General features: G+C 47.2%; 1 protein-coding gene across 1 annotated transcript in view; it reads left to right on the top strand.

Annotated features, from left to right (window-relative positions):
- LOC142568337 (hemicentin-2-like) overlaps positions 1-18358 on the top strand; it is a gene marked incomplete at its 3' end in the record, with an annotated part of 187227 nt that overhangs the window by 80653 nt on the left and 88216 nt on the right. The window contains exons 14-21 of the mRNA XM_075678343.1: positions 2099-2252; positions 2922-3251; positions 3812-3991; positions 5513-5626; positions 7333-7635; positions 8346-8473; positions 9943-10066; positions 17344-17622. Of these exons, the coding sequence (XP_075534458.1) occupies positions 2099-2252; positions 2922-3251; positions 3812-3991; positions 5513-5626; positions 7333-7635; positions 8346-8473; positions 9943-10066; positions 17344-17622 (1612 nt within the window). The remainder of the gene's footprint in view (positions 1-2098; positions 2253-2921; positions 3252-3811; positions 3992-5512; positions 5627-7332; positions 7636-8345; positions 8474-9942; positions 10067-17343; positions 17623-18358) is intronic.

Here is an 18358-nt window from a genome sequence, read left to right as displayed (position 1 = left end):
GCGGGAGCGTTGTCATCACGGTTGGCTGCAGCAAAGTTCTTATTCAGATTTTTACAATATTAAAATAACGGTCCACAACCCTTGTAGTAAGGAATTAAGGTGTCCTGTTGCGCTAATTCGAGCATTCTTGCAGTATTCTATGTGTCTATCGTTTTTGAAGACAAGGTCGTCCTTGATGACTTCATGTGGGTTAGATAGGGCTAGATAGATAGGTTAGATAGATCTGAGATAGGGCTATCTTAACCTTTTAACAAAGCAGGCAATTTAGTTACTTTGCACTGTCGAAGCGATTCGCAAAAGTTATCACAATGTATGTCTCAAAGAGACGAAAGATATAATTAGTAGCAGAGTAGGTGAAGTTTAACGGTATGGGCGTAATTAGCGCCAATATTGTCGAAAATTAACCGCATTGCACCACAGACAGCACTATCTTCGGGATCGGTCCACCAAGCCTTTTGGTGAAGAAAAGAACGGCGTTTCAACCAAATTAGGCCCGAAAGAAGACAATTCCACGTACATGTGCGTAAAAAAAAAGCGAATGAAAGAACCTGACGTGAGTAAAAGAAATTGAGGATGCGGAAAGAAAAATACGTACGTTCTGATAACGGTACGAAGACAGTAACGCAAATAATAATATTGGAATAATGCAACAGTGCTTCTTCTTAAATTCCCCCCAATTTCAGTATACATATGAATGCATATACCCTGTACGTCGACCTTGTTTTATTTCGCGTCGACTTTGGTTGACACGCCTTTCGCACGACTGAAATGTACATTGACCGAAAACGTACATCGACTCAAACAATTACGATACCCAACATCAGAGTTTGCCCCCCGCGAGCCCCTGTCAATCGCACCAAACATCAACGAAAACATTACAGTGGCCCCCGTACCTGGGAATATGCACCGCGAACACCATAAAGGCAGGCGCGCTGCACGTGCAATGACACTGCACCGAGCACACGACAACGACCGCGAGATCTTCTCTACAGACGCCACGTGCTACCCCGAGAGAGAGAGAGAGAGAGAGAGAGAGAGAGAGAGAGAGAGAGAGAGAGAAAGGCAAAGGAAAGACAGGGAGGTTAACAAGAGATTATCTCCGGTTGGCTACCCTGTACTGGGGCAGGGGCAAGGGGATGCGATAGGTGAGAGAGAGAAGGATTGAAAATGCATTGCAGCTAAAGTGGTAGCGGTGGCCGACTGGAGCGGCGAAACAGTATTATCAGCCACAATACGTACCGACAACTGCTTGGAAGCGGTAGAATGTGCCATAGCTGTCACCATCAGCGCTCAACCCGCAGAGAAGATAATATATATTCCTACAGATTCACAGCAAGCATGCCGAAACTACGCATAAGGCCGTATTTCCCCGATGGCTCATACACTGCTGCACAAGAACCAACTATCCCACTAGTTCACCTAGGTTGGTCACCTGGCCATGCGTCTCTCCCTGGCAATGAGCGCGTTCATGCGACAGCCCAAGGCCTCACCCTCCGGGCGCCAGTGGAAGGCCACTCCAACCCAGACAAGGTGTAAAAGATACCACTTACATACACGCATATACTACAACACTACGGACTATCCCGTATAATGTTCCCTCCACCACACCTGAAACTAAACCGTGCAGATGCAGCCGCTTGGCGCCAGCTACAGACTAATACGTTCTCCAGCCTTGCTCTCCGCCACACTTTTCACCCTATGCCCAGTATCCAGACAAATGTCCTTTCTGTTGAGGGCACCCAGACCTCTACCATTCTACGTGGGACGCTCCAAGCCATCCTGCCTTCCTACAATACCCAATGCCTCCCGATCCCAGTGGGAAGCCGCTCTTTCCAGCACACCCTTGGACGACAAGCGATACCTGATTGACGGGGCCAGCCGGATAGCAGCAGCAAATGGGGCTCTGGAGTTAGGGCGCCACCCTTTGGGACTTCATCATCAAATAACAAATAAAGTTTTCTACTACTACTACTACTACTACTATTTCTATGTTTTTCCCTCCTGTGTTTGGTATTATTTCAATGTGCAGCAGCGTGCTCACGAAGCTTTTGGTCTCGCTCAAAAGCACCGCTATTTTTTCTTCGCACATATCTTGCAGGAAGTGACGGAGAAGCCCGGCCGCGTGAGCCTGCTGCAGGACGGCCAGACACTGTACGTGACCCGGGTCTCGAGGCACGAGGCTGGCCGCTACGCATGTGCAGCCGAGAACGTCGCCGGAAACGTCACCGCAGAGTTCGAGGTGCACGTCCACAGTGAGAGGGCCCTTTTGTAATATTCGCGCAATCCTACACGAGAGCTCAGGCTCGAGGCCCACCCGCGCGCTCTGCCACCGCCGAAAAACGGCACTTGTTTTGCCACTTGTTTTGTCAAACTGCACTTCTCCCCGATGTCGTGCCAAGATCTATACAGACCTCTCTAATGAGGGCTCCCTGGGCACCGCCATAACACCTTCCGGACTCCTGTGAACCGGTGTCAGGCCCTGCTCAACATGACTGCAGAAGCGATAGCAAGTTTGCTTTGTACTCACGCGCAACAGTCTTGAGAGAAGGAGATGCTGTCTCTGCTCGAGAGGCACTGCATTGTGGAACCTTTCTTGAAATACCCGTGCAAATAGCTTAATAGGTGCCAATGGCGAACAATTGCCGTACGAGCATGCTGGCATTTTGTCGCAGTTGTAGATTACGCCTATACACTCGCCAGACACGAAGCTCCAAGTGTGTACGCACGTTCACTGTCGCATTCTCCTTTCCGCTCGTGTGATTTTAGTTTGGTATGCGTTAAGCAATCCGGAGTGGTCAAAACTAACTGGGAGCATTGCACTTCGGTGTCCCTCAAAGCGTTGGAACGTGAAGCTTGATTAAATACTGTCGTTTGCTCCACCACCGTGTGTTATTTCGCAGTGACAGCCTCGCCCTCTGCAGGTCCCCCCGAGATTGAAGGAGACTCGGCTGAGACCGAGTCATCGAGCACCCAACTGGGAGCGTCGCTGGAGTTGTCCTGCGTTGCCACGGGAGATCCTGAGCCCGTGGTCGCTTGGGTCCGCGAGGGTGTCGCGTCGCAGCAGCTTTTCTCGACGGCTCCGTCTCCCGGTGTCCCCACCGCCGCGGACCCCTTGGTCAGGGTCCACGGTCATGGACCACGCGCCACGCTCGAATTTAAGCGGGTGCGAGCCTCGGACGCCGGCAATTACACCTGTGTCGCCACCAGTTCGGCGGGAGTTGCGCAGAAGCGTTTCCTCGTTGACGTGTCCGGTCAGTGACCCACGTTATGTTATACGCGATAAGAAAATTACACAGAACGTATTTTGCATTTCTGTTATTGCAAAGAGCTGGACGCTCATTTGTTCCCTGTGTTTACACTTCAGGGCCATTCCAGATGATTGTGACAGCGGCGAGTAGCGTTTCTGGCATTTTAAATATGACAGCAACATTCTTGCCAGGAAGGGAAAGTGCAGATCTCCCTTTGCCTGGAAAATTGATGGGAATAAACACGCCAGGGCGTGCAATACCAACGCAGTCCATAGCAGTAAGCAACGTTGGCGTTGACGGTATAAAATTTTCATTTCCGTAATCAATGTAGCTTTAAGTAGGCTCGCCGCTCGGTGTATTTAATCGTGCCAACGAAATCTGAGCCCAGTGGAGTACACTTCCTGATATTCTGTCATCGTCTGCTGTCGATTGCTGATGGTTCTGCTAGCAATTTCACGAGATAGCTCGTGTTTAGGTGTGTTCTGCCTGGAAGCTACCGCATACACATATGCATCGATTCATTCGTTCATTCATTCCTTCATTCAGTTTCGGCCTCGTTGCAGTGCCAGCATCCATAACGAAGCCCAGCGAAAAAGGGCACGAACTGAGCGTCGCCCTAGGAGAGAGTGCGAAGCTCGAGTGCCGAGTCACCGGTTCCCCGGAGCCCTCGCTTCGCTGGATGAAAGACGGCGCACCGCTCTTCGCCAACGACCTCCAAGATTCGCGCTTTACCTTCCTCTCGGGTAAGGCAATCGACTGTGGCTGCCACCCAAGGGACCGAACCGGGTCTTGAAGCCGAATGGCCTTGATCGAGGGTATCGACAAATTCCAAACATGCGCCTTCGTGTACGCTTTTGCGACGTGCTATTAGAACAAATTCAAAAGCTAATAATTCTAAGACGACTGGTTTGCGTCATTGCGCTTCAAGGTTTGCCCACAATTGTAACACTGGCTTGATGTATGCTACAAAGCTCACTTTACACCTACGCTGTGCTTAGGAACCGGATGCATAGAGCGATGAAGTGTCGCACTCCTGTGTAATTACGCGTAAGAGGCTGTATAATGAACAGCTTTTTTGTATGTTCACATTTCGATTTATGCTAACGACACGTTCGTAGGCCACATTCACAAGACCAGCATCAAAGCATCTTCCTGTCGCCTCTCTCGTCTAGACTGCCTACAGCTTATGTCTTTTTTGTCAAGCACTAATTAAACCTAACCTGAAAACATTTGGTCTTACTTACCATGACTTTGTCCGTTTGTACTTTGGTATAGAGAACTAATCGGTACAAGAACTGGTCAGTTGCATCGAATGACATTATTTTTGAACCCTACACTGAACCCGCCTCTTGATTATTATTCTCGACGCCTTCTTATGGTTCAGGTGTGCGTGTCTCAATTTCACTGGTATGTTTCAAGATGAGACGCCGTGGGTCATCATAGCAACAGGAAAGCTCAGCTGCACTTTTATGTGATCTCACACCTAAAAATTGGAGGCCCGTCTCTGGTACTTTTGTGTAAGGGCATATTTGTGACAAGGCTGTGTCAGACTAACTTTCTTCGTCATAACAAAGCGGCAAAGGAGTGATCGTCCAAACGTCTGTTTCAAGCTCTGACAAGTGCCAAAATTCTGGGGTCCATAGTTTCGAAGTCATCGTTCGGCTGCTACTCCTCTCATCGGAGAGCATCGCGATAACCATTGAGCAGTGAATATTCCGGACGAGCAGCCTCAACAAGTGCGCCTGGCCCTAGACTAGTGTATAATTGCACGCTGACTTTAATAGGCCCCGACATCTGTGTTTTTCGAAATAACATAATATACGCGCATTAAAATCCATGTCATTCACAGTCTTCCTGCCGAGGCACTAGGTCCTGTCAAATGTGGCTACCACGGGGCCATTAAACTTTACCATGTGTTTGTGTTCACGGAACGCGTCCTGCTCCTAGATACTGGACGTCCATCAGTAAAGCAGAATTTGGTGGCCTTAACAACGAGGGAGCTTGTCGGCTTGCACCTACACTGCTACACCTTGTTTTACCTGCAGGGGTATGCATCTTATCCCATTGCTTAAGTCCGATCAAATTACAGTTATTTGTAGTATTTCAAAACTGGTTTACACCGATGATTTCATCTTGCTGAATAAATGTGAAGCAAAGCATGGTGGTTATATACCATGTTGTACATTCTTTAAAGCGTAATTCCAGGTGATACTGTCAGCTCGTGTGTCTAATGGGGCTTCGGGAACATTTCCTTATCGTTCAAGGTGGACAAACTTTGCTTGTACAAGTTTCCACGGCTTCCGACGCTGGTGTCTACGAGTGTGAAGCGTCTAATCCTGAAGGCAGCGACGAGCTTCAATATGTTCTGTCTGTTATTGGTAAGCATGGGCATGCACACATGTATAACGAATTTATTTACTGTCTTGGATCTGGTTCTGGTCTTGGCGGATCTCTCATGAGTATTTAGCGTTACAAATTCATGGGCGACTTTATGTGTGAAACAAAGTGAGCAGCCAGAGACGTGTTCGGCCTGCTGTATGTACGTATTATCCATAAGGCTTCACCCATTATTTTTTCTATTACATGCAGCTTGACGTCTCGTTTCTGCCACATGTCGTTTAGTTCGGCCTCAGAATGTATGTCCGTATACAGGTTGTCCCAACTATCATGCGCCAAGATTTAAAGATATGTAAATGCGACATAGCTGGACAGAACCAAGGTAATATTGCTTGCCGTCGCTTGGAGATAGAGTATTCTTGCATTCCGCCTAATTGCATAATTAGTCTTAATTTTTAATGAAGATCTCCAATATTATAATTCCATTAAAAGTTTCAATGAGACAATTGTAGAGCAACATGAAAAACTCCCGATACAGCTTTCTGTTGCTCAATACCTGCTACATAGAGGTTTTCCTCTAAGCGTGAAAAACGCCTGCGAATATGCGCACAGTGCCTCAAGCGGCTAGTCGCGCGATTATTTTGCATGCATTCGCGGGCTGCTTTCACGCTCAGAAAAACACTTCTATGCAGCACGTATTGAGCAACAGAAAGCTGTATTGGGAATATTTCATGCTGCTCCACAATTGTCTCATTGACGCTTTCAATTTACTTATAATATTTGAGACGTTCGTTAATTAATTCTACCGCCGTCCTGATCGACTCAAAAACGACGTCCTTGCAGAATTCGACAATACGGCGAAATCGGACAGCGCTGCGGGAGAGCAACCCTATTGGCTAGGGTGCGCGCTTCCATCGCGGAAGCGCTGACATGTGCTTCTATAGCGCGGGAGCATGCACACATAATACGCGCGAGGATCGACAGGCGCACACACAACGCAGGGGACCCATCGGCCGTACTGTGTCAAGCATTTATACGTGTAAACTACGTAACATTCGCGTTCAACTCAGACTAAATGGCCGCATCAATCCAAAAGGTACGGGAAGTTCTATGCGTTGTGGCATTAGCTGTGTGATGTGCTGTATTACTAGTTGTCTTAGTTGTCTACTGCGACATTGGATATCCTAAGTAGAACAGTTCAATTATTCATGATTGAGCAAATTCATGAAAGAAGATCTTCATTAAAAAAGCCGTAAGGTGCATTGCGAGCTACCTGAAACAATATTGCACTATCAGTTCATTTTCTTTTTGTCGCACGTGAAGCCTTTGTTGCTCTCTCTTTATTCGATCAGTAGGCTTTCATTGATTGTGAAAAAAATAAAACAAAAATACATGAAAGTGACTTCATCACAAAGCAGCTGAGAAAGTGTTCGCCAATGCGCCTGGCGCCATCGCAATGAACAACGCTGTCTTTGGGTATAGTTGAGCAATAGTTCTGTAATTCTTTTCATGTGACGCCCAGGGGAAAGACACGTTACGGCCTCATACAGTGCTGGTGGCGGAACATTTGCGTTCACGCGTAGACAAACAGTGTTTTTAAGTTTCTCGGCACGTACATAGCAATTCCAGGTGTACTGTACGGCGCGAAAATTGGCTTCTGGTCAAGGCGTCTTTCTCAGTCAAGGCGTCCTTCTCAGGACAGTCAGGAACGTTAGGCGTGTTGCTGATTTCTTCGTTCTGCGGCCAGAGCCACCGGACTTCGGCGCCAAGACGGGCACCACCGACGTGCTGATGGCGAGGCAGGGCGACGACGTGGTCGTCCGCTGTCCGTTCCTCACCAAGGACGGGCAGCTGCGGTCGGCAGTGTCCACCAACTGGCGCCTGGATGGCCGCTCGCTGGCGCCGGACCGGCTTCCCGCAAACCTGGCTCTGGCCACGGCAGACGAACTCCGGGTGAGCCACGTTCAGCCCGAGGATGCCGGCTACTACACGTGCACGGCCACCAACGCTGCGGGTGAAGCCAGCTTCACCACTTTCCTGGACGTCCTGGGTGAGCGAGGCTTTGTCGCATATGACGCTCGTGTTTCTGCGAAGACTTTGAGTGATATTTAAATCTAGCTGTTCTGAAATACAGGATGGCTCATTTGGGGACAGGCCGCCAGTGGTGGCGACCATGGGGCGAGGGGTGATGTGTGATAATTAGTCGCTGATTAACAAACATCCATGGATTAACGTTAACGCTTCTAATTTCAGCGGGGCCATCGTAATCGGTAAATTGAAGCGAGCTCTCTATATAAGCCATATCAACTTTTGGATCTGCAAAAATGCAATTACCCGCATAATTGTAGCACGACGAAAAACCGTCACGGGGAGGGGGGGGGGATGCTACACGAGCGCAAAGCCGCGACCCTCAAGCCGGCGTTCAGGTTACGTGGCCCAGCAGAGGGCAGCCAAGGCGCTGCAACGCGCTGGCTGCCGTTAAACAGAACGTTGGTGACGTTATGTGAAAAAGGTCATCCAAACTGATCGTCGCCTTCGAGGGCGCGGCTTTGTGCTCGCTGTAGCCTCCCAGTTTGTTTCGTGCGCTCCGATGGCCGAAATTGTTCCCGTTTCTTGGCGGGGACATTCATTATTGCAGGTTTTGACTGTGTAATGGCTAATTGTCGCTAAGGCTTTTACTGGAGTCGGAGTGATGCAAAGAAATGTTTCGGGATAGCGTCGCACGAGCTGCCGACCTCAATCGAGACTTCCGATTTTCAGTGCCGCCTTATTTTGAGGAGCCAGACGCGGAGGAGGTCTTCGTCGTGGAAAGCGGCAGCGTGGCGCTGGAGTGTTTTCCTCGCGGAATCCCCGAACCAGTCGTCTCTTGGTCGCTGTACGAAAACAAGGCGAGTGCCAGGCTCACCATGTCTCCCGATTATAATTAAGATACTACTCCATCACTGCGTTTTCGCGCAATAATGTGCGTGATTCCGCAACTATGACAATCTTTCAGTTGGGTAACTTACTCAATCGGTCGTGGGAGTCTCAATCAGTGCTTAAAGTCAGGGGAGGGGGCGAGGGGCTCCCTCCCCCTCTAAGCAGGTCAACTGTAGCACTGCGGCACCCATTCAAGAAGAGTTATAGGTGATTGTATTACCAATATTTCCTTGTGCGGAGCTATCCAAACTCTCCGATTTTTTATTACTTAATTATAAGCGATTAATCGGATGATGTGGCATGAGGAAAGACATGAAAGAAGGTATAGTTGCACTGCTGCGCGCATTTCCCCGAGGCACCACCCTTTTTCGACTAAGATTCATGACACAGCGTACTGTCACACGAGCCACCTGAGCGTGAAGCTACCTGCTCGTGAATTAGGGAAGTTTCACCTTGGTTCCGTTAGGTTACCAGTTATTTTTCATTCGTTTAGTTGTGCATTATGAGGGCTGTGCTATATCAAAGACTCATGCATATTGTCCAGTTTTGTTCGTAAGTAGGTGCCAAACCGTAAAATATATTGTTGTAATGCCTGAGGTTGTCGATGTGGCAAGGCAACTATTGTTCTTTGTTGCAGCTCGACGTATTTGATTTGAGTTCACATACCTTTAAGCCTTTACCTCCAGAGTTATTTTTGAAAAATTGTTTCAAAATGCCATTTTTCAAAGTGTTTGATCGAATCGCCGCATTAAATAAATGGCCGAAATAGACCCAGAATAATATGTTTATTTGCTCTATACACCGATAATTATTTAATTCTAGAGAGAGTTGGCTTCACTACACTGTTCGAAGTTGGCCTTTTCAGTACGAATAACGTAAACAAACGTGAACATGAAAGTGAATCGCGCGCCCACCCGGGTCGCTGTATACAAGCCATCTGCGACATGTACAGGGTCCGCCGCGCGCTGTGTTTTCGCTTAGTTCGCTTTGATGCGGGCGACAGTACGAAGGTCAATTCGCTCGCTGTTGATGGCGCGCTCACTCACTCCAGCGTTTTGACGGCGACTGTGTTGCCATCTTTCATGTGTGCCTTGCTATTGCGCATATCGCAAATCGGAGAGGCCTCAAGTCGGGGTAGCTAGTGAAGGTGGGGGAATGCTTGTTTTTTATTGCTTTCCTTAAATCATGTTGTCCAACCGACGCTAGGTAAGAAGCTGTCGGTTCCATTTCTCCCTCTCTTTTGAGGCACAATTCGTCTGGGTTTAAGACGTTCCCTGCATGCTAGTGCAGTCGATATACAACATTACAGAAACGCTGCTCTCCCCATCGGTATTACTGAAGCTTCTGAAAAGCCGCCGCCGTTACGGATGACAGAAACAATCTCGTGTAACACACGCCGCTCCGTGTAGGAATGATGATCAACGTTTGCCTCCTGCAGCTTCCCGGTGAAGGTTCTTTCTTCAAGCTGCCAAATGCCAGTGCCGAAGACGCGGGCCATTACGTCTGCCAGGCATCCAATGACGCCGGAGTGGCCGAGAAGGACTTTATCCTCGTTGTCCTCGGTATGTTGCTTTCCTTTGTACGACGGTGTGCACGTGATAAATGCCTGCTGCACTGGCTCTTACGAAAAAAAAGGAAAGAAAAGAGGTTTCCTAGTTATCAGGGGCAGCGAGGCAAATATCTAGAGCGATCTAGCGACAAAAACGCGCGCTACAAGCCGCACGCGGCAAGCGCCCGATCGGCAGACGCGCGCGGGCAAGTCCACAATCGCGTTTTGCGGCACACGGAAACGGCGCGTGGAGTCTCGCGTTGCCTCGTTCCATTCGATGCTTCTCGTGTCAACGAGCTCTCCGTTCTGCGGATTTCGTGTTTCAATGGAAGTGTCTGTGTTTCTTTGCGCCACTTCTGGCCACGCTCAGGCATGTCGGTTACGGACGAGAAGCTACTGGTGATTGTGAACACTATAAGACTTATTTGTTCTTTACTTGTGCGACGCCGACGTGCCAGAAAGCGGACGAGAAAGTTTTGGGTGCGAGCATACATTTACCCAGGGAGCAAATATTCCAATATATGCACCAGACCAGTTCCCCGTGCGAGCGAGAACAGAGGTGAACGACACTTCACAAGTGCATCTTACTTTTCCGCGTAGTACGGCGTGTTCCGCAGAATGCTGTCGACAATATCATAGTATGCCCACTCAGTTTTCACTTTCCTGTCCTTGCCGGGAGCACCACTCTTGCAGGCCTTTTTTTGTTTTCAGGGCTATGTTGAGCCAGCGGTCGCGGAGGTTCTTAAATTTCGCCGCTGCCTGCTCGCCTGCATGGTATGTACAAACACGATGACATGCTCGCACATGTTCCCGCAACATTCAGAAAATGTCACCAATTACTCACCTGTCATGCCAAAGTGCTGTCTAATAATGTGCCAGCAGTTGGCGCGCAGCTCTTTGTCCTTAAAATTTACGTTCGATTTGTCATAGAGGCACGCATATCCGCGAACAGTTTCCAAAAACGCCTCCATTGTGAGGCGACGACTTCGTCGACGTCTCGGTGGCGGTGTGGGAAAGCTTAACGAAAACAGCCCCCCTTGACTGGAAATGGCCTCTGAGATTTTACGGCGTGCTTGTCACTGTTCAATCTCAGAGCCCGTAGGTTATGATTCTTTACTTATGCGACAGGTGGCGGCACAACAGCGCGGCTCGCTTCTTATTGGTGCTCGTTTTGCGGCTGCCGCGAATAAATGGGTCTCGCACCCATTCGCGCGTTTTCCGCGCGTCGCTGCCGCTTTTCGTGAATCTTGCCGAGCGCGACAGCACCACTTGCTGTGCGCGGCGTGTCGCGCGCATTTTTGTCGCTAGTGAGGACGTACCCTAACACAAGTGATTTGATATGAGTCCGGATTCACAAGGCCTATATTTCTTAAGAACTGTTCGTCATTGGCCTGCAGCCTTCAGCAACGTTTCGTTCATTCACGCGATTGCCTAAAGCCATTTCTTGTGAACCGCTCTCGCGAATCGCTCCATATTGTACAAATTGATGAAAAGAAAATGCTGAACCTTCCTCCGCCTGGCGGATTTCCGTGGAACTTATTGGCAATATTCAGTGTACAAATTGCTTTGTAATTCTGTCCCACATTTCTTGTATTTTTGTTTGTTTTTTGCTTCCTGTACCAAGTTTGGGGGCAGAAATAATCCGCACCAGTTCATATGTTTTCCTATTACCTTGCAAGCTTACCCTTCTGGAGTTAGAGCACTGCACGGGCAATTTTTTTTTCTGGCCCGGAGCAGTCCCGAGCCCGAAAGTGCGATGCGCCGGCCAACCCGAGAACCATCCAGTGGTTTTAAACCTGGCCTGTACCAGGATCGGCCCGGTTCGACAGTTACCCTTTGAGTCTGAACGAAGCGTGGTGCAGTTCTCGGTTATCGTGAAGATGCCAGCCGCTCAGAGATTCTTCGATAGAGATCGATTTGACTGGTATCAAGTTTTTCACTGAAGATTTTATTTATTTATTTATTTATTTATTCATTTAATTTACCTCACAGGCTCCCGAAGGAGTATTGTGTGAGTGGAGGATACAGGGAATTAGCAAAAAAGAAAAGAGTAAAAAGAAATTATACATTGTTAGCGAGTAAACATGAAACAACAAATATATAACAATATAAACGCGATAAATGAAACAAACGACTGTGTGAAGTAACAAAGAGGAGTACCGAGAAATTATACAAATGGTAGCATGTGAAGATGAAAGAACAAGTCCCTAATAATGTTAAAGCAATACAAAACAGACATTCAAACAAAACAAAAAGCCTTTACAACTTCGCTACAAGTATTTACTTAGGGACGCAGTATGGTTTAGTTGTGACGAATTATGGAAATAATATGCATAAGCCTGCTTTGAAGGATACTGGGTCAAGAATGTCAACTATGTCGTTTGGTAGGTTATGCCAATGTTGAATGGCACGTGGTAACGCGGAAGAATTAAAAGCATCTGTTCGGCCAAAGATACGCTGGAAACTAAGATGATTATGCTGACGCCGAGATGTACGACATGGACGAGTGAGCGGCAGAGTGGACGGGCGCGTGCTATGGATTATTTTGTGAAATAGACAAAGCAATCCTATGGTTCTTCGTGATTCAACAGATGAGAGAGATAAATATGACTTAATGCTAGTCACGCTAGAGTCGCGGTGATAATCTCTGACAATGAAGCGGGCGGCGCGGTTTTGGACCGATTCGAGAGTCGCGATTAGGTAAGCTTGGTGAGGTAACCAGATAGGGGCTGCGAATTCCAGTTGTGGCCTTACGAAAGTCTGATAAGCGATTTGTCTGGTGAGGACAGGAGCATCACGCAGGTTGCGTTTAAGATAACCGAGCGTACGTGAGGCTTTAGCAGTTATTTTTTCGATGTGCACAGACCATGGACGCTTTCGGTGTAAGGAGAATGCCGAGGTACTTGTATGAGTTGGTGCGTGTGACGGCGTTCTTATGAAGTGAGTAATCGAAAGCGGAAAATGTTTTCTTGCAGGTGAATCTTATCAGTTTGCACTTATCAGTGTTTAGAGTAAGTTGCCAAGAAGACCACCAGTTAGTAATACGGTCAAGATCTCGTTGAAGAGCGACGCGATCGGAAGGTGAGCAGATTTGACGATAGATCGCACAATCATCTGCGAACAAGCGAATGGATTACGTTATTTCGGATGGCAGGTGGTTAATATAGATCAGAAAAAGTAATGGTCCGAGTACGCTTCCTTGTGGTTCACCAGATGTTACATCGCTGATGCTGGAAATAAAGTTATCAACGACGGTGAATTGCTTACGGAATGACAAGAAATTTCTTATCCAAGATACTGTTAGGGAATCGATGCTTAAGCATGAGAGTTTAGCTATGAGACGGCAATGAGTAATGCGATCGAAAGCTTTAGCGAACTCTATGAAAATGGAATCTGTTTGTATGCCCTTATCCATGTTTAGGAAAATATCCGCAGTCAATTCGAATAGTTGCGTTTCACATGATAGCCCTTTTCTAAAAGCATGCTGATGTCTAAAGAACTTGTTAGTTTCCAAGTGATTTGCTACAAATGAGCAGGTGATTTGCTGACAAATGAGCAGTTAATAAAGAAAGAAAAATTACATTGTCTATTCATTATACTTGTGCGTTATTGTGTATATGAAAGCCAGTGCTACATTTGCCAAGTAGTTGTCCAGCAGTACATAGAGCGAATGCATAGGTAACTAGACTTGTACACACCACTAGCCATTTGATCTCACTCTTGAATCTTGAAGAGCCATTCCAACATACAAGGCTACAACTCCACCGAATTAAATTGGCCCGAATGTAAATTTACATACGTTGGTCTATTCGCATCTTCAGGATTCCATATTACAGGGCCGCTAAAAGCTGTTTTAGCTCCATTATAATGTAGTTGGACGATGCGCAAGCGTAACACGCATGTACGACACATTCTCGCATAAAACAAAGAATTTTTATTTGTTTATTCGGATCAGCAGTTCAAGTATCGGATTTTCGTAATGGGCGAGGTAATTTCTGATGTTTATTTTTTTAACAAGTGGAGTGTTGAACACAGTGCATCTACAGTGTAGACAACGCACTTCCTTCTTTTTCTGCCAAGATGGCACACAGCGAGCCGGCGTTGTGTGTTTCAGGTCGAGGTGGCGTTTAGGCAAGGAATCCTCTAGCCACGTTGATTAGTGCGTCTGGCAGTTGGAAAGAAGGAAAAAAAAAAGGATTTATTTTACATTATTACACTGGCTCCAGATACAGAAGCTCACTCCGTGAAGGAACGCATTGAATGACCCAGTTCACATCAGGACACGTCAGCCCACCTCCTCAATGCAGCAAAGGTCACCGCTTTTAAAACCGTCGTCTTTTCTACGACACTAAACTAGGGAATGTGACTACATCTCGGCCAATCACAATCGTCGAATCGGTCGCAATATCACTCCGACGATGTCGCACCGTTCCACCTCCTATGTTTCACGTTCATCCCCGCAAATGGCGCAAACGCGTAGCGACGCTGTTCCCACGGTAGCCTTCGACGTTGGCCCCTTTCATTAATTAGTTCAGCTTGTCAGGGTCAGGTTCAGGTAGAGTAATCTTCGCGGTAGTTGTCACCTCCAAGAAAGCTTCTTTGTTTGCGCGTCAGTCTGTGTTGGGCCCCAGCGTCGTATGGGCGCGCGCTGATGAAAGGACTACCTCATGGAAAATGTCTAAGGAAGGCTCATCGTCGTATTGAGATGTAACAAGTGCCAGGAAGAACAAATATAAGGCAGGGAACACGCGTGGGTGGCGCCATTTAATATGTCAAAACTATTTTTTTATAATTACTTGACAGATAACTTTTTTTCGGCGTTCTGTTTTAGTTTTCACGTGTCCTTCACCGACGTTGCAAGATTTGGCGTCGTCCGTGTTGATTTCTAGTATTTATCTGAGAATACTTGAGAGGCTGAATTCAATTACATTGGAGTAATTTATGCGAGAAACTACGGTACCTTATTAAACTCACTTGAACAAACAGTGAAACTAAATAGAAACCAGTAGCCACGTTGCACTATGCCATAGCACGGAACATAATTTGTGAACGCATAGGACAGAGAATTTTTCTGCTGCTACCTTGGTGACTTATTTCGTTACTCTGAGAAAGCGTGCAAAATTTGGATTATTTTGTTCACGCATTAAAATGACCACAAGTAAGGCGGCGCATTATTCGTTGCTGCCAACAGTCTCCGTATTTTTGTGCAAGAACTAAATTGTAGATCGACTCTGCTTTACGCCTTCTCTTCAAGAATGCAACCAGCTTCACCGAAGTTCATTTGACTGCTTGCAGAAGTGGCTGCTATACGAAGAATGCATTGGTCAACTCAAGACAGTCTACGGAATATTTGTAATGCCATTGTAATCATACTCTCGTAATCGTCCCATTGTCACCATATTGTTGTCAAGCCATCGTCGTAATTGTGCCTCTGTCATAAAATCGTCGGCATGCATTCGTTGTCATACTGTCGTCGTGATCACGTCCTCACGCCATCGTCGCCATACAGTTGTAATGCCATTGTAGTCAAGCGCTCGTAGTCGTCCCATTGTCACCATACTGTTGTCAAGCCATCGCCGTAATTGAGTCTCTGTTATACATTTGTCGGCATTCATTCGTCGCCATACTGTCATCGTGATCACGCCGTGGCCATTCCGTCGTCGTCATTCTGACTTCCTCATCCGACTCTCGTCATACCGTCGTCGTCACGCCATCGTCAGCACACCTTCGTTGTCATGCCGCCGTCTTCATTCCATCGACGTCATTTTTGTTGTAATTCTATCGTCGTCACTGTGTCATTCTAATAGAGTTGTCATAACGTCATGCTCATGGCCGACTTTGTCAAGCGAATTCCATAGCAACGTGGCCCGATATCTGAGAACAGTGCATGCGCATATGCCCATGACAGCACAAGTCTCAGAACGACCACTGCACGTTGTAAATAAAAGCCTTGTCATAACTAAGTTGTGTCGCTACAATGCCTGAATGCAAATTTCATTACAGTCAACAGTCATCATGAGATGGCTTCTGCCTGAATTTGTTTTTTTTTTTTTGTAATTTCGCAGGATTTTATTTTATGTTGGAAGAAAAGACACACAAGACCTACGTTGCTTTAAACGCTGGTATCAATCATTTCTACACATCCAGCACAAATTTCCCATGGACACCTTGTCGATTAGGCAAGTTATCAAAGTTCAGCTAATTAAACCTAAATACATATTCTTTTGCAAAATACTTTTGGCAAAAATATACTGATGAGCATGAGCAACGCCTATTCATTGCCCGCCCGCCTTTCTTGCAAAGGCATACATATTTTCTTCTTGTTATTTTTTAATTCTTGGGGACATTTAGTTTATATTTAGTTTTTTTATCTAGCAGAATTTAGCATACGACCTCCAAAACGATAGTGTCATTCAGATTCTGCAGATGCAATACTTGTAGAAGCACGATGTGCAAATCGCTACTTAAGAATATTTCATCGACAGCTTTTCTTAATCACATACGGCCACATGTAAGCGCGAACGCGAAGTTTCAGTGAGTGCTCAAGGCATATTGACTAGGATCTGTATTCAGCAGCCCTCCGAAACAACTGTGCAGAAATACATTGGTGTAATTGCAATATTCTCCCCAAAACCTTCCTCACGAAGTGTAGGATGAAACTGCAATGAGCGCTTATATATTTCGTGGCAAACATCTGGAAGCTTATCTGCACAACCATCAGCATTCAAAGCGCACATGCCTTTATGCATTAACTGACTTCAGTGTCACAACTATAGCAAGGCATTTGGTCGAAGCGATAGGGAAACCTTCTGAATTGACTAACTGCTCTTTCCAAACTGCCGCTCAGTCATTGCCTGTCTCTCTGAGAAATACAGCTGAAAGAGGCAAAATTACTCTGCATTCTATCATAGATGCTCTGTTCAAAAGAATAAAGATATCGGATGGCGTTTTGAAGAAGGCGTACCTGCCACAACCGAGTGTACTTCATTTCATGTTCTTGAAACTAATGTTCTATGAGAAACTGAGAGCCGCAACAGAATTTGCTTTTTGTCTACTCAACAGACAGGAAGACCGCCACTCTTTCTGCATGTGTCTAAAAGTGATGCTGCAGATATTAATCAGTGTTTTGCTCACCCACGTTACGCAATTGGACTGCAGTACTTTCCGACGAGCTTGAAAGTGTATTGCATCGCTCGCACGATAAAGGAAATGCAGTATGTTCAGAAGCGTACTGCTTCCAACATTGCAGTTAACAGCACTTAACCGATGAGAACCCCACCTGTACCACAGTGCGTCCTGGTTTCAACCTGACGGAGTTGCGCACCGACATCAGTGTTTTGGAGGGCGAGGAGGTCCAGCTGCCGTGCCCAGCGACTGGCGTTCCCGAGCCCCGCCGCATCTGGTACCGGGAAGGACGCCGCCGCGTGTACCCGGGCCCCTCGATGCAACTGTCGAGCGACGGCACGCTGACCATCACCCCTGCACGAGTCCACGACGCGGGGAGCTTCACCTGTGTGGCACTCAGCGAAGCGGGAACCGCAGAAATGAACTTCACGCTCACTGTCTACGGTGGGTTCCGGAATTAGCTCGACAGGTTGACTCAGTTCAGGAGCTCTGCTGTGACTTATGTTCTTCCTGTAAACACATCTAAGAAGTTACTTTTGGCATTTCGCAAGTTGCTTTCTTTTCTTTTTTTCTCTCATCGAGAGCTCGTAGCAGTTGCGTGGGTCTCCACACCAGACGCGATAGGAGCAGAGGTCCCAACTTAAAATGAGGCAGTGTGAACACCGCGCAGTGCATGGAGCCTGCCGGATCTCGGCAGGCTTGCTTTTACAAGACTAACGTTCAAAAAGGCACAGAGAGCACGCCGTAGTGCTACATGTACAATGCAAAAGAAATCAGCACCTCCAGGGCACTAACACATCTCTTCACGAGATTAAGAACGGTTACAGATTGCTCTGCACGCTCCCAGATCATTTGACTGCGCACGGCGTACAATATAGACTGCGGATGCACCTCTCCGATATATCAAGGAAAACAGTGAGTTAGACTTTGGCATTCGGTGCACTGTGCCTAGATCCTGGGCTGTCGGCTGCACACTACAAACATGTGCGCACGTGCTTCGCGTTGGGAGTCACCGGCCGAATTTACAAAGCTTGTTGTTTGTAGGGGCTGTTTTACATTGGCTGGGGACCTTCGCTAGTTATATATGGGGCATCAAGGTTCGCTGGAAGCAGCTGTTATGAGAGTTCGTGTGAGAACTTTTTTTGCGAATACGGCTTCATGGTTCTGGGCCTGGTGTTCT

This window comes from Dermacentor variabilis, unplaced genomic scaffold, assembly GCF_050947875.1.
Source record: "Dermacentor variabilis isolate Ectoservices unplaced genomic scaffold, ASM5094787v1 scaffold_18, whole genome shotgun sequence".
Lineage (NCBI taxonomy): Eukaryota > Metazoa > Arthropoda > Arachnida > Ixodida > Ixodidae > Dermacentor > Dermacentor variabilis.
This window is presented reverse-complemented; position numbering and strand designations above follow the sequence as displayed.